At 33.9% G+C, this 23,799-nt stretch overlaps 3 protein-coding genes across 3 annotated transcripts; 1 reads left to right on the plus strand and 2 right to left on the minus strand.

Annotated features, from left to right (window-relative positions):
* Positions 1-313: 313 nt before the first annotated feature.
* Positions 314-4,138, minus strand: brcc3 (BRCA1/BRCA2-containing complex, subunit 3). Its single transcript, XM_065287274.1, has 8 exons — positions 3,923-4,138; positions 3,706-3,826; positions 2,708-2,794; positions 2,367-2,455; positions 2,134-2,189; positions 1,874-2,005; positions 1,673-1,716; positions 314-992 (listed from the first exon to the last, which is right to left on the minus strand). Exons 1-8 carry the CDS (start codon positions 4,025-4,027, stop codon positions 844-846), a joined length of 783 nt encoding a protein of 260 aa, XP_065143346.1. The 5' UTR covers positions 4,028-4,138; the 3' UTR covers positions 314-843.
* A 175-nt stretch (positions 4,139-4,313) lies between these two features.
* On the plus strand, positions 4,314-4,864 carry cmc4 (C-x(9)-C motif containing 4 homolog (S. cerevisiae)). Its single transcript, XM_065287276.1, has 2 exons — positions 4,314-4,475; positions 4,555-4,864. The coding sequence occupies exons 1-2, from the start codon at positions 4,418-4,420 to the stop codon at positions 4,689-4,691; spliced, it is 195 nt and encodes a 64-aa protein (XP_065143348.1). The 5' UTR covers positions 4,314-4,417; the 3' UTR covers positions 4,692-4,864.
* fundc2 (fun14 domain containing 2) lies at positions 4,858-10,189 on the minus strand. Its single transcript, XM_065287275.1, has 5 exons — positions 10,036-10,189; positions 7,006-7,153; positions 6,749-6,824; positions 6,324-6,452; positions 4,858-5,616 (listed from the first exon to the last, which is right to left on the minus strand). The coding sequence occupies exons 1-5, from the start codon at positions 10,049-10,051 to the stop codon at positions 5,539-5,541; spliced, it is 447 nt and encodes a 148-aa protein (XP_065143347.1). The 5' UTR covers positions 10,052-10,189; the 3' UTR covers positions 4,858-5,538.
* Positions 10,190-23,799: the final 13,610 nt, after the last annotated feature.

The following is a 23,799-nucleotide window of genomic DNA, read 5'->3' on the forward strand; positions in this document are numbered from 1 at the left end:
TAGTAAAAACACCTTCCTTAACCCTTATTATTTTTTTATTATTAATTTGTTCATTTAAGTTTATTTTCCAGCTATCTTTATCCCACTTTCTCTACTCTTAGTTGAAGTGTCAGACTGTTGAGCTCCGAAGCTGCTTATTATTCACAGAAACATTAGGCAACTGTCTAGACAGTGTTCAGAAAAATCTGCATGTAAATGAGGATATACGAATATAACTGCAGCGAGTTAATGTGGCCCATGCATAGATTATCAAGTTTAGCGTTTCAAACTTGTTCAACCGAATTTAGTGAAAGAAAAACCCATAAAGAGGCTATTCAGCTATTTATTAGCCCCTTTAATTTAGGAAATGCCATGTTTGTACATTCAGAAAGTAACAGCTTTTATTTAAACAACACCAGCTATCAAAATCATACCAATGAAAACAATAAATCAACAGACAACACTTGTCCATTTTGTCACATCAACATTTTTAAGATTTTCCTGTGAGTGTATATAATGCAACACACAGTCACAGACACAAGTATGTGTTAAACTATTTGTGTGTGGGGGGAACAATGCCAAGACAACACTGAGAGAAAGTTGATGGCTAAGTTAAATGAGTGTTTCTGGCACTTAAGAGGCGGAGAAAAGACTTCAAATCTCTGGGTGGAAGCCCTGGGACGCAGTGACCAGAAACGTGCTGAAATCTGCAAAACGACAAACATCCGGTCTTTGCTCGGTCAGTGATTTTTCATCTATGAGTGGCAGAGGTGCAGAAAGACCGGCGCTTAATTCAGTGCAACGCAAAAGAAAGAGGATTTCGAGAGATTCATTAGTACATAAGTCTTCTTCATGTCATTCTGCTCATAATGAAGCAAGTTCTTGTGTCAGTCGCTCTTTCTCTTTTTGAAGTTCAATGATACTTTGTTTATTCTGTTCCAGTCGGTCCTCCAGCCACTGTAGCAGCGGGCCGCTTATAGCCGACATCTGACTACACAGGTTTTTAGTAAACACTGAAAAACACACAGATGCAAATGACATAAGCACATTTGACTAATAAACAAACATTTACGCCTTGCTTATTTGGGTGGGAGCAAAAACACGCCATATTCGTGTCTGTACCTTTAAATGCAAATAAGCTACGGCTAGTAAATATCCTAAATCGGCGCCGCCCGGTTCAGGTAACTAACAACTAGATTACAGTTTTATGACTGCTAAAAATCATATTATGTTTTCTGTGTGCGCTTATTGGAATCCCGAAAGTCTAAGCTTTACAACGATGTGCCGCATGACCGTATATTTTGAAGATTTAATGCTTCAAAGTTACAATGACGTAATGCAGCCTCACGTGCAAGGGAGGGGGTGTGCCGTGTACGGCACAGTGTTCCTTATCAGGTTAAAAAAAATAATTGTAGGCTTGCTATGTTCACAAACTGGTAAAAGTAGATTTTGCAAAATAGCTTTACTTTAAATTTTTTTAGATTTACAATACAACTGTGATAAGGCCGAACTGTGATTGGTTCTTTTCTTTTTATACATGTAACCACCTATAGCCACTTTACACCAAAATTTGCTGCATGACTACTTAAGATGAATGCTGAGTGCCATGACAAATGCCAAGCACATTTACATAGAAAAAACTGAATGCTACAATATACTTTTCTTGAAAAATTAGATGTTGTCATTAGATTACCTGATCCATTATGTATCTTTGTGATCGGATCCAGATGAGTTAAACTGAAAATAAGGAAATGGGCAAAAATAAGATACAGTGGTACAGAGCATCCGCATATCGAGTTCTATATTAGCCAATGGCCGATAATGGCTTTTCAGTGATCGTATGAGGTCCTGAGAAACCGTTTTGTATAACATTGATCTGGTAACGGCTCTCTACCTGTGAATCCGTCTATACGTGTCCTGTTCTTCTTGACAGAGAATTTTTGGCAGTTCCACGGCAGACTCGAGACATACTTTTCCGATAGCTTCATGTGGGATTACGTGGATTGGGATCTCGATCCGTTCATATCTTATCATTTGGAACAGAAACGTTATTAACTTGTTTTTAAAGTTTTCTAGAAAAATTTTATATTTAAATTAAAAGTGACTTTGTTTGTTAGAAAATGAATTTATGAAGAAAATACACCGTTTACTTACTCTGAACCTTTTTGGGCCTGGACTGATTGAAAACAGGTATACAAAACTCTACCAGTCTAGTAGAGAAAGAGACAAATCGTGGTCAAAATCATCAAAAGCTAGAAGATCAGGAACATCTCTTTATAAAGGGGGGATTACCTGGAATATGTAATGAATGGCATGCCAATTACCTTTACTAAAAGCACATTTAAATGAAAAGCAAAAATGGCAAATTAATAGTGCGCATGACATACCTTTGTGTTTTTATCTTCTATAAAGCATGAGAAGATGAGGCCAACAAAACCCTGGTCCATCATCTGATACATTGCTTGAGTCCTAACATCTGTGCATGGAGAAAATAAATGTTATTAACCACTTATAAATAAAATTTTGCAGTATTGTGCTTTCCTGAATTTAAGAGTCATCTACCCACATAATTTGAAGTAAATTGATGAAACTTATTATACAGAAAACTTTGTGTGTCACAACTTATATATTTAAAAAATATTTTTGATGATGCAGTTCTGGATTTGCCGACATGTCCCCAATAAGCTCATCAGTGTAAATTAAAGACAATAAGTAGAATAACACTAACCGACATGTGATGGCCACACAGTGATGTGTGGATGTGAGTGGTACCAACCCACAACTCTCATGGGACGTCCTGTCATCTCAGCCAACCTGTGGCTCATATTAAGAACAAACTAAATGGAGTGTGTATATTATACATATAATGCTAGTAAACAGATCCATAAGCCAGTTTGTATGGAAATATGAGAGACACGTAGAAATCATGAGGATAAATATAGAAATCATTTGAAAATCTTTAAGTTAAATCAAATAATGTCACTTGTTAGTATTTTAAAGAATATTAACTAATTATTTATTAAGCATTATAATATTTGTCACTGAAGAAGTGATTGTTACTGAAGAAAGCTATGACAAACTGACTGTTAACCTGGTTGTCAATAAACAGAACCTAACCTTATAGTGATAGTATACTGAAAAATTAACATTTTGTCATTATTTACTCATCCCCAAGTTGTTACAAACTTGTCTGAATATAAATAAAGACATTTTAGAAAAATGTTGGCACCATTTACTTCCATAATAATATTATATTTCTCCCACTGAAGTCAATGGTGCCCTGCTTGGCTTGGTTACAAACATTATTCTGCTGAACACAAAATACATTTTGAAGAATGTTTGTAACCAAACAGGGCATCATTGACTTAAGTAGTAGAAATATAATATTACTATGGAAGTGAATGGTGCCCCAGATTTTCTCTTTTTTTAATTTCTGTTTTTGTGTTCCGCAGAACAAAGAAATGTATAGCCTACAAACTTGATGCTGAGTAAAGAATTACAGTTTTTTTTTTATTAATAACTATTCCTTTAAATTGTTCGTCAGGACTTCTTAAAATATGTACTATAATGGCAGAATGGTACAGTGATGGTATTGGTAACTAATAGGAAAACTTTGGGGCTCTGACTGTATACATTACTATGCAAAAGTCTGAGCAAAAATGTTTTAAATAAGTTTATTTGTATTAACATAAAGCTTATATGATAAGGTATAAAACTGAAAGGATATTTCAGCTTCAGTGGATGCTGCTGACAGCTGCTCTGGTGAAATCTCCACTCTGTCTTTCCTCTTGTCTGACCGACGCAAAATGATGACAGAATGAATGTGCACGATGCGGTTTGTATCCACCTAACATGTACAAACGTTGGGTTATTTGTAAAGTTATAAATATTTGTATAGATTTCGGGTACACACATTTACAAAGCCAAAACACAAGATATTCACCTCGCCAATGCACAAGCCCATGACTTCCTCTTTCTCCGTACTGAGGGCATGATTCATACAGACAAGAAACGCGTCTGACTCCAAATGTACCGCACTCACTGCCATTGTATTGCCTATTATATAGTTATTAATTTTTAGGAAGATCTGTTCGCTTGTTTATCACTGGACAACACTTCCGCATCAGCAAAGCGTCTGTGTTACACAAATTTATTCCGATGGGAAACAAAATAACATTCGGTATTACTTTTTACAGTGACAAGCAATATAATTTTTGCTTTATTGTATTTTGATTTATTTATTTTAAATATTTTCAAAAAAGTACTAAAAGGGTTTATTCATTTATACTATATTATATTTTTCGACCGGAAGAAATACAGTTGCGCTTCCGCAGATAGAGTGACGTCATGTCACACAGCGTAAACATAAGCGTTTGACAGATGGTATCCCAAACCAGATTTTCAAAGTGTCTAGCGCTGTATATTAAAATATTTTAAGATGTCACAGAAGGATCCATGTCAGAAGCAGGCTTGTGAGATACAGAAATGTTTACAAGGTAGATTTGTGTTCATGGCGTGCACGAATAGTGACCACGTGAGGTTTGTGATTTTAAGAAATCTTATGTGTTTTAACAGCTAACAGATACAATGAAAGTCGTTGTGAGAGTGTGATACAAGCCATGAGGAAGTGCTGTGAAGCTCATGCTGGAGAAAACTCAGTGTGCTGCTCCGGATTTGTCATACAACACAAATCTACAGGGACGACAACATGAATACATTGATATGTTTGAGTGATCCATGTGGATATCTACGGCAACCATCAATGGACAGTTTACCACATGGTGTATGAAAGGACGTGGAGAATAAACATTTATCAAAAGCACTGTAATTGTGTAATTTTAATCACTTTTAAGCTACCAATAAAATGAAACTCTTCAGTAAATCAGTCACCTTTAGGTGTCATTATTTATTATACACAGTAATACAGTTTATAGTGACACATACTGTAAATCATAAGAGCGTTTATATTGTAGTTACTTTGGTTCATATTTCATGTTCGGTCACTGAACACCAATCAGAACAATTTGGGTGATTGGAAATACAGCAGGGATTTGTATAGAGAGCCCTATGAACTGCACATCACAATTTTAACTTAAAATAAAATGACTTCATATTAACCCTTTGCTTTTAATAAATAACAATGATTGCACAGAAGAGTTCATTCAGGTTTAAATGCACTTTTCTCTGTATAAATCAATTTTGCGAGTTCAAATATTAATTTAAAGGTGTAACTTCACTCTATTTACATTTTAAACAAAATTAATAATTTCAAAAATTGTTTGCACTAAAATATAGTGCAAAATGCTCAAATAAAAGCTAACAGGAACAAATAGAAAAAAACAGTGCTGTCCAAAAAGTCACATTCCAGCATGCTTAATGTTTCCTGATGAACACATCATAATACACCTAAACTTTAAGTTAAGCCCAGACTAAAAGGAGTGCAAAGTTTAATACAGATTGCAGTAACACAACTTTTTAATTTGTTGTATATGTAGTCTATACTGTATATGCTTATTATAGCATAAGACATAAAGGTAGTGAGAGAGAGAGAGAGAGCTCCTATGAAGCCAGACCAAGCAGAAATCCACCAGCAAAGCCTCCGGTAAGAACGATGTTTTTCTTGACAAATACCTTCACCTATGGAAAAAACAAAATATTATTATGCATAATAAACCCTTAACTGAGTGGATGATTGCACCTTCAAATTAATATCTTCTTTGGTCTAGAGACCTAATTTTGGTATAAGACGACAAAGATTTTCACGAGTATCTGTAGTTAGTAATATTAAATAAAAAAACAGTTATAGCAGTTTAAGTTTATTTTAGTAAATACAAATAATGTAATAAAAGTACATATTCTATATTAAATAAAATGTTTAAAAATGTAAAAATGAAAGCCATAAGTCTCAACTAGTTTTGATCAAAATTTCATGTTAAAATAACATGAAAATTATTTTTTGTCACACTTTTAGTGGTTTTATCAACAAAGGCCACTAGGTGTCATTAGTTTGCTGCAGGCTATTGTCACATAAAAAAATTACTGCATTATTATCAATGCAAAATATATATGCATAAATATGTTATAACAAATTGTGCCCACCTGTGTGCTCATGACATTTTACAAAATTGCTCTCACCATCTATTTTTTTCTCAAAATGGTGATAAAATATAAAAACTACACTTTTAGAGCTTTCCAATGATATATAGTTTGTCAAGCTTATTTTAGTTTTAAAATCGCACCAGATCTGCCGCGGAGTTTATTGCTATCTGGGAATGAGAATGTATTTAATTTTGTGTGTATTATGGGTAAGTATTATTTTATTAAATTGGTAAAAATGTTTTTACCTCATTACATTTACTTCTCACTTCTTTGGGTGTTCTTTCTGAATTCAGTTTCAGTTGTTTCTTGGCTTTGTTCACATCTTGTTCCACTCTTTTCCAGTCGACTGTTACGTAGCCAGTGTGATGAGCAATCTGAAATCACAGCACATATTGTATCATTTACATGTCAAATGAACAATTACAATATGTGACCCTGCCTGTGACAATCCAGCTAAAGTCATTTTTGGAGACTTACTGGGTTCTAAATAAAATTATTTTCCATAATGTTAAGTACATTCTGTGAAAATATAACCTTGATATCTTAACCATATCAAAGGTTAAGATCAATGTGAAAAGATGCTCCTAATCTCAACATTAGATAATAAGACTTTAGTCTGGATTTCACAGACAGGTTAACATATGCACCTGATTTAAAGTTTTACATTTACCTGGAGCATTAAGAATCCACCACCTACAGCCGAGGCAGCAAGCTTCCCAACTTTCTGAAACAAGTACCCTGCACACCTAAAAAAATAAATAAAAAAAACAACAACACATGCTGAATTCAAGTCTTTTGTTTATGAGAGCAATGTTTTGATGCTGCACATTCTGTTAGCTTTCACTTTCAAGCCTGGAATATATCTCAAAGGGTGACAGAGTACTCATTAAATGTCTAGGATGTGGTAATTTAAATATGATAAATTACCAGCCAGTCACTCCTCCAATGGCCAGCTGTGTTGCAACAGAGTATTTCTCAGCAGCCGGTCCAGAGTTATCGTTGCCAAATACTTTGTTCCACCATCTTTGTTTCTTGACATGTTCTGCCAGTTCCAGAACATCAAAGGTTTCAGCGTCTGTCAGAACATAATCATGTACACTTTATATAAGAAATTAAAATCCAAGTAGGTTATAGTGAAACACAAGAACAGGTTAAAGCAAGAAACTATCCTTCACAGATGTAATCCAAACGGCTCCAGGAGGTTAATAAAGGCCTTTTGAGTGAAATCGATGCAATTTTGTAAGAAAAACATATATTTAAAACTGAATAAACTATAATAAATAGTTTCCATGCGTTGCGGGTTGTTTTTTAGCTACAGATGGCTACAGTCTTAAATCAAAATCCTTTGTGAATCGTGACTGGTGTTGTTTTGGTCTCTCCACGTTTGTCACTATGTCATTACGTACACATCGTATGCTTACAGTTAACTCTTTTGCCATCAATTAAGAGAAAACGCTTCCCTGCCAATGACGAGAATTTCCGGCTTTCCGCAATAACGCTATTATACACCAGGTGGTGCACTTCCGCAACTTATACAACCCGGAAGTAGCGCCTCACGTGAAAGAGAAAGAACTCCGTGTATGTTTTAAAGATCGCTCTGCATCTGATCTCTATCAAAAGTCCTTCACAAAAATGGAATTATCTCAGCTTTTTGCTAAAATTGGGTGTTTTTGAAGAAACCTACACATATTTCAGAAGTGATAAAAAGAGAACTAATGAAGGTAGGATGAAACAGGTTTTTTATGTTTGATATGTTGTTTGTTTATATATTTAAAGAAAAACATTTTCTGGAAGGCATTAAACTTTTGTGAAAATCATGAAAAATGCTGGCACTGGCTGGCAACTTTTTTAAAACGCTGGCGGAGAAAGAGTTAATAAAGTTTTAAATATATATTTCTTACAAAATCTTATCAATTGCTCTCAGAAGGCTCCTGGAGCCATGTAGTTGTTATGGTTTCATCAGCTCGCTTTCTGATTGGGTATCGTTTCGTTTCACATGACAATCTACAGCATGTGTGTGTGTGTGTGTTTGTCCTCGGGGTTTACCCCACACAACAAGATTTCTGATTGTAAATATTATCTTGAGGTGTGTGTACCCGTCTTAAGACAGCTTAGGGGGTGTGCACACCAAAGCTTTTAAACGTGTTTTTATCTCGTTGTGATGTTTATCTCCACTGTGATTGGATGGCTAAGTGAGACGTGACATTGACAAGCTGAGCTTTTCACTCTGGCGCTCAGCACGGACAAAGCCCGACGGCTGCTGACTTTTTTGAAAGCACCGCACTTCCATTGGAAACAATTGAAAACATAAGCCGGTCGCCGGCGTTTAAACACCCGCTTAGTGACGAAATGCCCTTTGTATAGTAGTTTGACCATTTAGAGGTACTATAGAAACATCCCGCCTGTATGTAGATAAAAACGGTTCATTCTAAAGTTATAAAAACAATACAGTTCATTATGTAAGGTATCCACTGATAATATTGTTATGTATATTGCAGATCCTCCTAAACATCCCACATTTAGGTAAGAATATGCGTAGTAACTATTTGAATTTTAAAGCAACACCAAAGAGTTTTTTTACCTTAAAATAACGTTTCCAAAAAAGTTTCAGTAGTTCATCCACTCAAAACAGGGTGAATGGCACTTTCACATTCGCTTTGCAGCCCTCTATCGGCCAAAACCGCACTAAAGAAGTTTCCAACCGTCGGGTAGTGGTCCTGTAGTTCGAGTGAAAACTACAAAAACTTGCTTTACGGCAGACCTACAATCCAATCAGAGCCAGCTATGCTGCAGTATTTACGACAGTGCTAATGAACAATTACGCGTCTAACCTGTAGGGGGAGCAAAGAGCAATAACTCTTTAGTGTTGCTTTAAGAGGGGGTGGGGGGCTTGGAAATGTTATTCCTCTGTAAACTGTACTTGGCCACAAAAAGTCTGAGAACCCCTGATCTAAATAAATGAATACCACAATACAAAATATTTGTCATACTGGATTGAAGCAGAACCTGTACAGTCAAACAATATAGATACTGTGCTACTTTCATTTTCTCTTATGAGTTGGAACTTTTGCTAAAAATGGCATGTAGGTCAATAAGAAATTACAAAATCTGGTTTATACATTAAATTTGCTCTAAATCTCAGTAAATATTTAACATTGTTGATGTTACAACAACACTGCATTGTGAAAAGTCGGTGTCCCTAAAGGGCCTCCTGCCTTGACAGTAACCTTGTCCAATGAAGTGACCTTGCTAGGCTCCAAACATAAGCCCGACACAGAAATAGCAAAACCTACTGCAGCCAACAGATGGGAAAGAGTATCACTTTCAGACAGATTTAAAGTCAATATACAGACGTATTAACCTAAGCTGTAGTGAGATGAACTGACCGACTACCGACGTACAGTCCACATTTATCATCAACGCTGATAATACTAAAGCCTGAACTTTTCGTTTTGACTACGTTGATGTTAAATGAGTGCTGATTTTGGTATGGTGTTGTATGTGGGTCTGTTTATATCATTCTGAAGGGGTTTCATAAATGCTAAAGGATTTTATTTTGCATTTATCGACACATGCTATTAAGTTTCTCTTATATAACCTCATATTAAAAGCTAGAGGGGTGTGTGAGTATGACTCATGCTTGCCACAAATATTTGGTCAATTGTATGTGACTGTCTGTGCTTTGAATGATCTGTATATACGCTGGCAACCTGTTAATAATAATCGAGAAAAGCACTTTTCACCAGCTAGGTGAACATTTCCCTACACGCAGTTTAAATCAATAAGTTTGCTCAGTGACAGTTTACTTAGAACGTGCGTGCACGAGTCGCGTAAATCAACAGTTCTTAAGCTCTTTACGTGAAAGTTTGTATTGTTATAGTGGCAAGTAGATAAATACACAATACTCAGTCTATTTTAATGTGTATACAGTGATGGAAAAGAAAACACGACGCTTACCTTTCTTCTCGGCCATTTTCCCCTGCGGTTTCTACCCGGATGATAATCCAGTGCTGCGCATCCGAAAGTCACGTGACCGTAGCAGACGGGGTGCGTTCCAAAAGGGATAAACCCAACTCTGATGTGCACTTTAAAGTGAGAACAGACATGGCATTGAAGAATCATTCCAGATCGATGTGCACAAATCTTTTTGGTCCCCTACTGCACTTTTCATTTCTTTAAAGCAAGGGTAATCCGTTTGAAGGAATGGGGCATATGATGAACCCTCCAAATGCACGCCGCCATTTTTGTGAAAGAAAAAAAAAAAGACAAAAACATGACTTTAGAAATATATTTTATTAGATTGAATGTACCCACACGAAAACGACTATGGTATTTTCTAAATAAAGTAAGTAAATGTAGTAAATAGTAGTATAATATATTGTATATAGCAATTATTAATTGTTAATAGGCTGCGTCCGAAATGAGGGGCAACCTGACTTAAACTGCAATTCATTGACTGGCCACTAGAGGGCCAAAAGAGGCTCCAAAAGGGAGTCAATAGACCTCAATGTTAAAATGGTCTGTTTACCCTTCATGACAACTGTGAGGGGGTAACTCGCCCGTTTAAATTAAATTAAGCCTTAAATTCTGTATGATGAAGGGCGTGGCCACTTGAGTGACAGGTGAACTGCCACTGCTGTCACTAGAATCGAGCTATATGCAGGCATGGTCATGTTAAATTCAAAATATGTGTTCATTGCATCATGTGAACCATGTGCATAATGCATCTTTTTTGCAAGGGTTTTATTATTCAAGAGACGCTCATGTTCACATACTCTAAAGACACTAACTTAACACTAAACTTTGAATACACATGATATTAAGCGAGTATCTGGAAAATGTGAGCATCTCTTTTATCACAAACCCTTTCGATGCGTGTGCAGCAGACTGGTAGTTTGACATGCATGATGAGCTATGTTGTTACGAGCATGTGACCTGCCGCAACTGTGGTTAGGTGAAAGCATACAAAGATTTATTATCATTAAACACTTTAACTAAGAAAAAATGATCAAGTTTTTATTGTAGCTAATTATAAGAATTCCACAGGTATCACAATGAATAATATGTTTACATGCACTGTGGACTAAGCATTATGGTACTATTCATTGTGTCTACATTAAGAAATGTTTAGTTTTTTTATTCAATGTTAGCTTTTGCTGTATTTGTTTTGTGGCACTATACCATTTAACCTATCTTTAAAAAAAGTTAATTTATGAAAAAAATCTGCTGTACAAAATAATTTATGATGTATTTACTTGTAAATGAATGTAAAATGAATCACAAAACATTTAGGGCTCAGTCTTACACCCGGCGCAAGTGTCTTTTGCTAGTTTCCACCCTGCGCAATGATCATTTTCACGTTTAGCGCCTCGTTGTTTAAATAGCAAATGCATTTGCGCCCCCTTTTGCGCCCATGGGCGTTCTGGTCTGAAAACGAGGTGTGTTCAGGCGCATTGTTGACGTGTTGCTATTTTGAGGCAACTAAAATAGACTACGTCATTGACCAACAAAAACCTGCTCTAAATAAATGAAGACTAATGATGAGACGTTAGAAGACAAAAGAGCTGCTTCACCTGCAGCCTGGTAAGTAAATAAATGCTTTGCTTTAAACAAATGCATCTGTTTTTAAATGTTTTTTTTTTTTTAAGTGCTACCTCACAGATTTATTGTATACTGTATGATGACGCTATACCTGTGGATATGGTGAGATGAGAAACATTTTTAAGTAATGCTTAAAAAAAACTGACGCTGTCCAAGTGCTGAAACGTGCGTCATCTAAATAGGGATTAGACATAGCGCCAGCGCAACTGGCTTTTAAAAGGGATAAGAGCTGAGACTCTCATTGGTTTATTGCACGTTACGCCCAAAACACACCCATACCTCATTAGGAAAATATGTACAACCCTTTTCGACTCTGCACTCAGCGCACAAACCATTTTTCCCGTCGTTAAATTAGCAAAAGTGGAATCGGACACGCCCACTTAGACCGTGCGCTTTAGACGATGAGCTTAGATGGTTAAAATAGGGCCCTTAGTGTTTAGTTCACATGCTTTATTTTTGGCAATATTTAAGTAAGACTTGACCAGGTTTGATATGAATAGCTTTGTGCAAAAACTAGTAATAAATCATCTTTCCATTTAAAGCAAAATTATATAAAATGATAAAGTACTATTTGTTCATACACAAAAGACAATATCTCTAATTGGACATAATAGCAATGCATTTTCCAAAGAAATGGCTAAAAATTTCAGAAATGACAGTTCCTGAAACACCAACGTTTTTGGATGTCTTTGTGTGAGGTCTACTAAGACATACATGGGTCTAATTCAATCACAAATGTGATTGGCATGCCACAAAAATGTCAGGGAGCTAACACATCCCTGGATATCTTAAAATAGTGAGCAGCATAAAATATAATTTTCTCTTTTTATAATTTGATGTTAAAATTGAAAGTGGGCTTAAAGGGTACACTTGCCATAACCATAGTAAATTGTAGAAAATGCAGTAGGCTATTATACTGAATATAGTAATTAAGGTTCAAAAACAGGATCTATGAATTTGACTAGCCTACATTTCTAGAGTTTTTTTATGAGGGTATATCACTGTAAAAAAAAATGCAGCATGAAGTTAAAACAACTTGGTTTTACAAGTCAATTTAACCTACTCTTTTTAAGTTTTGACTTGTGATAAGTTAACATAACTTATAAGAGCAAGTTGAAATTGTTTAACTTAATTTGTTAAGTTAGAGCAACATAAAAATATATGTTGATTTGATATGATTTTTTACGCCCGGTGTAAAATTAGTACACATAAACGTTTGTTTAACTAACAATAACAGATTGTATTATTATTTTAACATAAGCACTTACAGTGTTGGCCAAAAATATTGGCACTCTTGATAAATATGAGCAAAGAAAGATAGAGGAATGAATCCTATGAATGGGGTTAGGCTAAATGCTAACACATTCACACCGCGCTGTACAAAGATTAAGTGCACGCATGAAAAAAGATAGGTATGTATTAATTTGTCTATGTAGAGGTAAGAACATAGTAAAATATGGAAAAACGGTGGTGGTTTCCTTTAAGCTTTAATTTAATGAAATCACAAAAACATGATTTTCATTGAAGCAAAACTATTGAAAGTGGGAAGGAAATTACAATATGAAATAAATGTTTTTTTCTCCAATACACACTGGACACAATTATTAACACCCCTAGACAGTTTTATGAGGAAAAAATTTCAGAATTATATTAACATTGATATTAACATTTTCTTAGCACACCATGGTGACTGAAAACATGACGTTGCCAGTCATGTCTTCCTGTTTCATGAGAGAATAAATATAAACACAAACCCCAAGTCCCCTTAATCAGTCATCACATTGGTAAAACCAAAAACTATACAGTAGTTCTAGTGTGCAACAAATGATTTTTGAGTTACACAAAATAGAAAGTGGCTTTAACCTCCTAAGACCCGACCTTTGGTTTGGTTCATTTTAGATTTCTTCCAACTATTTGGGGTTAGAAAGGACCAATAAATATAATAACCAAATATTTTTCTTTGAACATGAAGCAGATATGTTACACAGAATTAAGTATTATGGTGCACACAACAAAAAATGTGATGTCCACGAATGTGGACACACCAGGTCTTAGAAGGTTAAGGAAATAGTTAAACTAAAAAACATCTATTTCCACAATCAGGGAAATATTGAACATGTTTTTGGATGTGTTGCAAATTTGCCTGAAGAAGGACTTGTGTCTATATCGTCTTAATGCTCGGCAAGGAGAATAATTTTAGTGGCCAAATCAGTTGAATCTTGGGTTCAGAAAGCTTTAAAAAAAAAATTAAGAAAAACAGCACCTCTATCACTACAAGTTGTTAAATTGGGACATAGTTTAAACTCTTGTGCAAAAACAAACTTCAGCAGATTAATTTGCCTAACTGGAATTTTAAACAGGACTGAGTTCTGCGGCAATATGAAACTAAATGTGCACACAGGGATTAAAAAGTGCTACAGTTAAACAGTTAAAAATACTGCTGGATCTTCATTTTTTTAATCTTTTGTACGAGAGGTCCGGTACATCTTATTAAGATACATTGCGTCATGTACTATATCAAATACCAACAGATGTCAAAACCTGACTTGCTCTGCTTGCCATCTTATAATGGGTTGTGGTTAAATCTTTCATCAAGACATTGGTTTTGAAACAAACATCAAAATCAACAAAAATGGGTGACTAAAAAATTCTTATAACCTCATCACGTTATAAGACTAAGAGCTGTTATCCTTGCAAATGGAGGTGGAAAGAGGATTAAATGTATGGGTGCCAATAATTGTGTCCAGTCAGTGTGTATTAGAGAAAATCATTTATTTCATAAGGTAATTTTCCCTTCACTTTCAATTGTTTTACTTCAATGAAAAGATGATTTTTTAAATAATAGCTTAAAAGAAGATTCATTTTCACATCTTTCTTTGCTCATATTTACCAAGGGTGCGCATATTTTTAGTCACCACTATATGTAGCTTTGATGTTATGTTTTTAATCTGCACCTGAAGGCATATTTGTTTAATGCAGTTCAGAGGTGGCATAAATGCATTTACCCTAAAATTGCAATTGCACAAACAATGCAGATAATCCTTAAATGAATGTATGCATAAAATACTGTAATATGATTTTTAAAAATAAATAAATATAAAGCTAAAGGTAGCAGGTCTTCATTTTGATTAAGTGAATCACTGAGTCATTCATTCAACGACTGATTCATTCTTGCCCGAAACAAGTGACTTATCTTTATGAACGAGTCACTGACTCACCTGATGACTCACTTGATTTATTTAAATGGATTTAATATTAATTATTATTGCTTAATAGTTACTTCTTTTGCTCTTATAGCTTAACAAGCCTATTTTGTATGAAATAAAGACAAAAACTTTTAATTTAGTTCTTTATTTAGTATATATACTGAAGATATGCAAATAACAGCTTTTGTACCTTTACTTCTAAGAAAGTGTATTGTGTACCCTTTAAAGGTACAGTTAACTGTTTTGTACCCCTAAAATTTAACTGTACAAGAATTTTCCTCAAGGTACACAATAGGTCCTTACGATATAACATTTTTCCTTTGATATTTTTAAATATTTAAATAGCAATATTTTGAAGTGAACATTAAAATTCATTGCTTTTTAAAAAGACACAAAAACAAGAGCAACCATAAAATGATTTATATAGGCTATGGTAAATAATTAATTAATGTTATAAATATATTATTTTAATTATATACATTTAAATAGAATACAATTTATACAATACAATTATGAAACATTAAAAAAAAACATTTTTAAGAAAAAAATATATATATATATAATATAACACAGTAAACAAAATAACAGATCCTTTGAAGCTCTTTAAGCATTACTTGTCATTTAATATTTTACTCACTTTTCCTCTATTGTCAATGTAGTTGAGTTGATATTATGGGTCAGGGGTTTCTAGGCATTTCAGTCTAAAAAAATCATGTGGTATAAAGATTTCTCTTTCACTGATATTTTAAAGAATAATTTAACCATAAACAAAAGAAACCATAAATACAGTGATTCGGTTTGTATAATGCTATATCAGTTTGTAGTTTTCAGAATCAAAATTAATTAAAAATTCTTTCAACTCCCTCTGCAGTAACATCATAAACCCAAAGGGGCACGTTGGAAAACCCTATATTCATTAGATGGGGTGTTCACTTTTTCCCCCTATCACAGGTCTGAAATGTACATAAATATCATTTGGAAATGTATAACAACACTGAAACTATTGCTATGTACAGTTATGATGGACTAGAGTAGCCCACCATTGATATTGAATAGTATTTTCTATAAATAAAATGTATTATTATTATTAAATGTTTAGGAATATTTTAATAAAGTATTTTTAAAACCACTGTTAACAATTCTCAGATTACCAGTCACACCCATGTTTCAAACTTTTATCTTCATACTTGTATTTCTTACATTACTGATCAGTTCAGAATTTTCACTTAGTTTCGATTTCTTCAGTGTGATGTAACCTTTAACATTTTTAAATATTTCAAAATCTTGTTGTAAAATTGTATTTTCTGAATTAAGTTATTTACTTAAAAGTTACAATGTGAAATTAAGATGCAAGTGTTCCTGAAACATTAAGCTGTTTAATAATTTGACCATTTTAAAGCAAAATTTGCAAGCATGTGAAAATACCAAACTCACTTTTATAAGTTTTTAGCACACCTTTATTTTGATTTGTGTAACATACATTATAAAGCATAAAATAATAAAAACAGTCTATTGGTAAAATAACATTTTGAGTGACATCCCGTGTATTCATTCAGGTTGGAGTTTGTGAAATCTTTACTGACCCAGTAATCAGATGTAGCTGCATTTTAATAGCAAACAGATTCTACACTGAGTACTGAGTGAGCCAATGATCTCAGTCCAGTTCAGTCCAGAAGTTGTTCAAGCATTCACATTTACAAATTTCAGACATTTATTAAGAACATATTAGGAACTTTATCTGTAACAACTACTAACCAACATACACACACAAAACAACACTTCATTACAAAACTTTTGTATAAATAAAATTAATAATGTTAATAACTTTTTAACAGGGACAGTTTAACGAATCCAATTTAACAAATTCTAATGTGTCAAATCTTCTTCTGTTCTACTTAGCTTTCTCTTCATAAGAGCCCTTCAGTAAAAGTGAAACTGATGGTGTTTGTTAGGGGGAATACCATGTCCTTATTATGCATGCATATCACTAGGTTATTTCCCAAAAATGTCCATGCTTGCTGGATGCAAGCTTTACAGAAACATTATTTTTCTTCAGTTATTCTTAACATAAACAGATATAGATTATTTTGCTTTCTTATTAGTATTCTCCACGTATTTGCCTTTGTTCATAAACTATCGTAAATTCATCTAGCAGCAGTGTAAGAAATGTCTGCACGTTAACAATTTTTAAACAAAACAACCTTTTGACTTAGCAGCTAAACATTAAATATGATTTCTTGATGCAAGTCAGCGAGAGGATCTAGAAAGTACTTACTTCATCTCTGCGTGCCATCCATTGTTCTGTGCATTGCCAAATCTTCCTGCAGCACTTCACATCTACCAGCTTTTCACAAAAGACCTGATCATGTGCTAACAAAGAGGCTGGTCTATACCTGCAGTTCATCTTTACAGATTTCCACTGAACTCCTCATTCGACGCCTCACGCAAACAGTTTGTTGCTCCACATCCTTCCTCCTGCTGTAGTCTACTCTGAATTCTAAGAATACGGAAAAAAGTGACTTCCTCGGTCGTAGAAGAGCTCCACAGAGCTGCGTGTCTGCACATGGCAAATCATTGTGCTCTGCTTTATGACTTTTTGAAAGATAGTCGGGTGTGCGGGTGGCCAGGGTTTATCAGTGGCCTGTTATAAATTTCCCCTGGGTCTCTCCCTTCACCTGGCTGGGAATTGTGTGCATTAGTCACCTTAGAAGGGACAGCCCCTGATCAAAGCTTGCAACAATCACATCTCAGTCAAACTTAGCGGCAACACCCTGGACAGGGGTGCTTGTACTCTACTAAAGTTGAATATTTTTAATAAACATGTAAAAAACTGATTATTATTGTCTACAGTAAAACTCATGTTACATGAGGTGATGGCAAAGTGCTTGTTTTAATAATATTTAATAATATATTATATCTAAGTTTTGAGGTTTGTATGAAACCTTTTTAGGAATCTGTAAAATGCATTTAAAAAATTACAAAACAAAATTGATGTAACCAATTTAATCTGGTGTAATGCATTACATTTTAAGTTTGAAGTTGTTGAAAATATAAGCAAGAAATAAAAATAAACATTTTAAAAATAAACATTTTGTTAGTTCTCTATGCAAGATCTCATTTATACAACAATAGATAGTTGTTTAATAAGCTTTAAATATAAATAAGCAACGTTGTACTACATTTAATAAATGTTTTTGTAAATCTTGAGATTTAAATTTTTTTTATTAACTTAATTATTGGAATAAATGCTTGAAATTGTAGCAACAAAATTGATTTTAATTTGCATATTTTAATTTTGTTGAATATTTATGTAAAACTCATAATTAAGGTGAACCAATTCACACCATGATTTATTTCAATATATGGGTTTATTTTAAAGAAATGCACAAGAATAAATAAATATAGAGTACAAGAATAAATGTGCTTTAAAACAGCAAAAATAAATACAACTTTGTTGCATTCATTATTTATTAATTTGATTTCACAATATTCCAAAAATAAAAACCTTTTGATTGCTTTAACTAAATACAATGTTTATAAACATATAAAATCAATTTTACTCTCATTCTCATTTGTGAAGTAATTAATTATCCTTTCATTATTAAATCCAGTATTATTTCATTATCATAATCGGCTTGATTTGTGATACTTCAACTATAGGTTGATGAATACTTTTCTTTAACTTACCAAAAAATAATAACATTATATTATAGACTGAACCCATACATCATAATGGCACAAACATGAGCATTTTTTTATTTTGCATCTGTTCAATATACCTACACAGGATAAACATACAGTATTGTGAGAAGTGAAAAACACTTTCCATACTTTCTGTACTGAACAGAAAGACTCTGTACATTTAAATCTACAGGCAGATGTAGGTGACTTTTGTGAGACCATTACATCAATGTGTATCTCATTTATTTCAGGTACTTATTTGACCTTCTGTGGCTTCGGTACTGATGTCATGATTTTGCTCAAATCCAACCCTATAATTGTCCCCTATGAGGTTCCTATTTGCATAAACATTTTGGTGAATCATAAAGGACCATCTAAAAGAGGGAGTGCAGAGAACAGGAAGTCGACGCAAAGTTTGCCCGTGTGGCGTACAGGAAGTGAGCGCAACGTTCATCACTACCCATCATACTTGTGGGCGGGGCTATTTTGTTTACTTGATTATTGTCTTTGATGTTGCCTTGGAGAAATAAAGCTTATACAAAAATTGCTGTTGACGTCCTATTCTATATGTGCTATAACTGATAAACATGGTAGCCTACCAATTAAATCAGAACTTTAAGCTCTTAATATCTTGATTTTTCTGCACAATTTTTGTAAGGGGCTATATGATCATCTCATGTGAAATCAGGAAAATGCTTTAGGGAAAAATTTTCTTGCTATGAAACATATGAGCTTCTTCATAAACGTCTTGTTTTCTTATTGTTTTTTTTTTTTTTGTTGAATACTGTACATGTAAATGATCATACATGTGTTACTCTTTATATCGGACTATTTTCATCAGTTATAATCATGTAAGGATTAAAAGGATAAGGATAAAAGCAAAAGGCAAAATGAAACGGCATTAATGTTGCAGTGGCCATCTTTCTGCCCCCGGTCTTTCACAGTTCAACAGTAGGGGCAGATCTGTGGTTTGAATGAATCTATGTTAAAAAGCACAGAAGAAAAAACTGTGTATTCTCCCCACCCCAGAGGATGCCAGTAAACTCAATGAAGGTCATCTTTACAGAGCTACTGACCTCCTACAGCTAATGAAGATACTGTATTGCTTTTCTTTGAACATCTGCAACCAACATTGCTTGTAAGTTCTCATAAGTGCTGTTTTTGCTACGCTATCCCAAATGAGTAATAGGTGACTTGCTGTTACAACTTAACATGTGATCCTGTCTACATACAGGTTACAAGTCTTATAATCTAATGATGGGATTATGAGCATTAAAGTTTTTCACATTGACTTTAATCTTTGTCATGACTTTAATTTACAGAATGATCTTTACATTATGTAGGATGATTTTATACTGTAAAACCTGAACAATTAACTCATCTTAAACCATTTTAGGAAATCGATTGCCTCATATCATTTAAATATTAAAACGCATACATACGAGTACTGCAAACTTAAATATAGTCATATGCAAATATACACTTATATTTAAGTTCACAGTACTCATTTGCATTTTAAAACTTAAATGGTTTGAGTTGCGTTAATTTTACAGCACTGTAAAAAATAAAAAGTTGACTTAAAGATGCAATTTGTATAATCCGCGCCGCTAGATCAAATCAATAACAATGACGTAGATTAATGATGCTCTGAAGCAGCGTGGAGTGATGGGATTTGTTGTCTTTAACTCAAACGCTGATGGCCATCAATCAGACGGGAACGAGAAATCATGTTACAAGTGATCAAGTTTTAAAAATGTTGTGTTTGATGACATTGTTTTTTTTCCATTATGTAAGGTTTCATATAATGTTCAAAACGCAATTGTTAGTCATAGATGTTACAGTATTAGTCCAATACGATGGTTTGTTAACACAGCACAGAATTAATTATTCAGATGAACAAACTTGCCATAAAAAAGTGAGTGGCCCGACAGACGCTATTATTTCCGCTTTTGTCCACGACACTGTTGTCATGTGGTTTTTACGTCAGTAAAGGCGGTAACAAAGGGTAACGTAGATATTAACGTCATTTAAAGGCGACTGCACTGCCCCGTGTTAATGTTTAGGGCAGCAATTTTCTCATAATTTACAAGTAGTTGAAAACATTAGAGATATTATTAGTAATCAGCTGGACAAAATATATAACACCGGACTAGTGGTTTTTGGATATTTTACTGCAAATATCTTACAAATTATACCTTTAACCTTACATTTTCAAGTCAACGTGCTGCACAACTATCTTGACTTTACTTAACTTATGGTTGATGAAGTTCACCTAACTCAATTAACTGAATAATTTCAATGGTTTCCTTAAATGGTTTGAGTTAACTTATCAGGTTTTACAACAGTAAAGCACTAAAAATGACTTACAGGATTTCAGTGCTCACAGGATCTTACAGGTGCTCACAGGATTTAGCAGAATATCTGCTTTCATGCCTTAGTATTGATAGCATAATGAAAAGATCCATAATCTCTATTTATTTGTGTTATGAATTCAAACAATTTCAATCAGTTCAAGGGTACTTTTCTTCTTCACTTGAGTTGAATGAGTTTTCATTATATGTAAAAAAAAATGATATTGTTTGTTTTTGGTATTCTTGGTGGTTGTGTCTATAGGTTATATGCTTGCCTAGTACTATAAACATGCCATAAGCATAAAATGAATGAAAATTTGATATTTGTATATGTATTCACCGTAATACCTTATACATATTTTACATATCACACCCCACACTGTAAAATCTCCATGGAACAAGTACATTCCTATCTATTATGACATCACACAGAGATTATGTCATAAATGCTGATTTGTCATGAGCTGAAAATATCAACAAACTTTCACATACAGCTTTTCCACCCAATAACATGGCATTTGGTTTAATATGCAGCGTGAGTCTTTTTCTGTCTCTTCTGATGCAAGTGAATGAAATCACTGCACGTCCCATAGAGGATTTGAGAAATGTCCCCATGAAGACATTGCAGGATGACTTGGAGACAATAACATCACACAGATCCTTGAGTAAACCTTTGAAGTCTGAACAGGTTCTGGTTCATTCAGATTTAAGGAGCATTTCGAATGCTGACAGTACAGGTACCGAATGTGATACATAACTTTAACTTTATATCATCCATCACATATACAGTACATCATCTATAAAATCATACTTTGTACATAAGGTACTAAATTGTCTTTTTCAGGTCATAGTCAAAGACAGAAAAGAGATCTTAAGCAATTGTTTCATGAGACCGTACAACACGTCTATAGTCGTGCATCCCGATCCATTTTATATGCCTTTCCCATCACTATTATCTCTATGATGCTGCTCTGCTGTCTCACGTAAGTTCGTTCACCATTTACTTAATTTAACAATGCTGCAAGCTCATTTATAGCATTCAAATTGTTATTATTTGATGCAATGCCATTTTGTTTCTATGTTGCAGTTGTGCCATCGACAGGCCTGTACATTCCAGTGAAGGTTTTCACCACTAAAAAGTTGGTCACTCATGAAGACATTAAAAATGGTCAATAAAAATGTCTCAATGCTATCTTACATGCTATCACTTGTAATATCACTTATTCATATATATATAACAAAGTGAAGACAAAACTAATTCTAAACAAAAAACAAACCTGTGCTAACTTTCCTTATTCAAACACAACAAAACATAAACTGATAAAAATGTGTAATCCAAAGTCCATTATAAAACGGTTAGTTCCAATCCTTGATTCTGATTGTTTAATAGGTGTGTTTTATTCACGATAAAACACGGCTATGACCGCTTCACCCAACGGTTCTGTTTATCACTGCGCCCTTAGCAACACCCCTTAGCAACCACACATATCGGTTTGTTGTTTTTATTTGAGCTTTCATGCATATTACACATTGGAACACATTTTTGTTCATGGTCAGGGACTATTTTTTCCAGCGGAAGGAATTCTTTTTATTGATTTAACTTCATGAAAGTTGCACTTATATTTTTTTACTTTAATATTGTGTGGTAACCGTTTTATAAAAGCAATAAGGTACTTGAGGCAAGTACAGCCTCTCGTACCTTATTGCTTACATAAGTCACTATCATATATTTTTTAGGATAAATTTAAAAAAATAAAAGAACTCATTCTTTTTGAAATCATATATAAATATGCCCTGATAAATAAACCACCTTATTAAAGGAATAAAAAAATTTTAACGTGTCAAAACAAAAGAAAATTCTCTTTTTGCAGAATAAAAAGTTTAAAACGTCATGGATTCGTACCCAGAGAACACACATAATAAATTAATAGTTTGTAATTCACTGTATGTTGCTTTGTATAAAAGTTAAGGTAAATTTTTCCATAGACCCCCACAACATGCCCACTACATCAAATAACTTTTAAATTCAATGGAAACAAATGTGGGCAACAAATGTACAAATAATACATCTTTTTTTTATGTGCTAGGCAGTGAAAGATGATTTTATTCATTAGGCTTTTGTAAAATTAGTCAACTAAATACATTAATGTAAACCAGTGTTTTTTTTTTTTACTTTTTCAGCATACACCCCCAATGTGTACAGTGCATCCCTTCATGCCCCCGCCAAAAAAATTTATGACATAAAACATTCAAAAAAATATTTTTTTAATTAAACAAACATATTAAATTATACAATGTATTGCTGTTGGTAAGTAGCCATATTTTTCTTATTGGTTTAATTAAACAGAATTTATGATAAATGTATGTATTTTATAAAATGTCATGGGACCCCCCTGGCACCATCTCGTGGCCCCAGTTTGAGAACCAGTGGTGTAAATGTACCTTAATTTAAAATGAGGATTTAAATTGAAATTCCCAAAGCATTGTTGAGAGTTCATTGCCTTGCACTGTACCACCATACATTTAGTAATTTAACAGCTCTATTTAAAGCAGGGTTTGGGAATCCCGGTCCTGGAGAGCCACTGACTGTCCTGCACAGTTTAGTTCCAACCCTAATTAAACACGCCTGAAAAATTAAATTCAACTCTTCGGGATTACTACTTTGATTATGGTTGGAACTAAACTCTGCAGGACTGTGACCCTCCAGGATCAGGATTCCCCACCCCTGATTTAAGTACATTTATTACAAAAATAATTCTGTTGTGTGGTAGTTTATTTATGTATATAAATAATAAAAGTAATATGTCAGTCATTTTATTATAACTAAAATGTCATTGCCTAATTTACCACAAGGGGTCGCCTGTTCGTATTTGTCAGTTTTG

The sequence above is a fragment of the Paramisgurnus dabryanus genome, chromosome 18 (assembly GCF_030506205.2).
Source record: "Paramisgurnus dabryanus chromosome 18, PD_genome_1.1, whole genome shotgun sequence".
Classification (NCBI taxonomy): Eukaryota; Metazoa; Chordata; class Actinopteri; order Cypriniformes; family Cobitidae; genus Paramisgurnus; species Paramisgurnus dabryanus.

Bases quoted from the DNA above. Each gene is read 5' to 3' on its own strand.
- cmc4 (XM_065287276.1), top strand. From the start codon at position 4,418: ATGTCACAGAAGGATCCATGTCAGAAGCAGGCTTGTGAGATACAGAAA. The intron at 4,476-4,554 runs GTAGATTTGTGT...GTGTTTTAACAG, and splicing joins GATACAGAAATGTTTACAAG to CTAACAGATACAATGAAAGT.
- fundc2 (XM_065287275.1), bottom strand. The intron at 6,825-7,005 runs GTAATTTATCAT...TTATTTTTTTAG, and splicing joins ATTGGAGGAGTGACTGGCTG to GTGTGCAGGGTACTTGTTTC. The intron at 6,453-6,748 runs GTAAATGTAAAA...CTGTGATTTCAG, and splicing joins GTGGATTCTTAATGCTCCAG to ATTGCTCATCACACTGGCTA.
- brcc3 (XM_065287274.1), bottom strand. From the start codon at position 4,027: ATGGCAGTGAGTGCGGTACATTTGGAGTCAGACGCGTTTCTTGTCTGT. The intron at 2,456-2,707 runs GTTAGTGTTATT...CTCCATGCACAG, and splicing joins TGTGTGGCCATCACATGTCG to ATGTTAGGACTCAAGCAATG. The intron at 993-1,672 runs GTAATCTAATGA...TGTGTTTTTCAG, and splicing joins AAAGATACATAATGGATCAG to TGTTTACTAAAAACCTGTGT.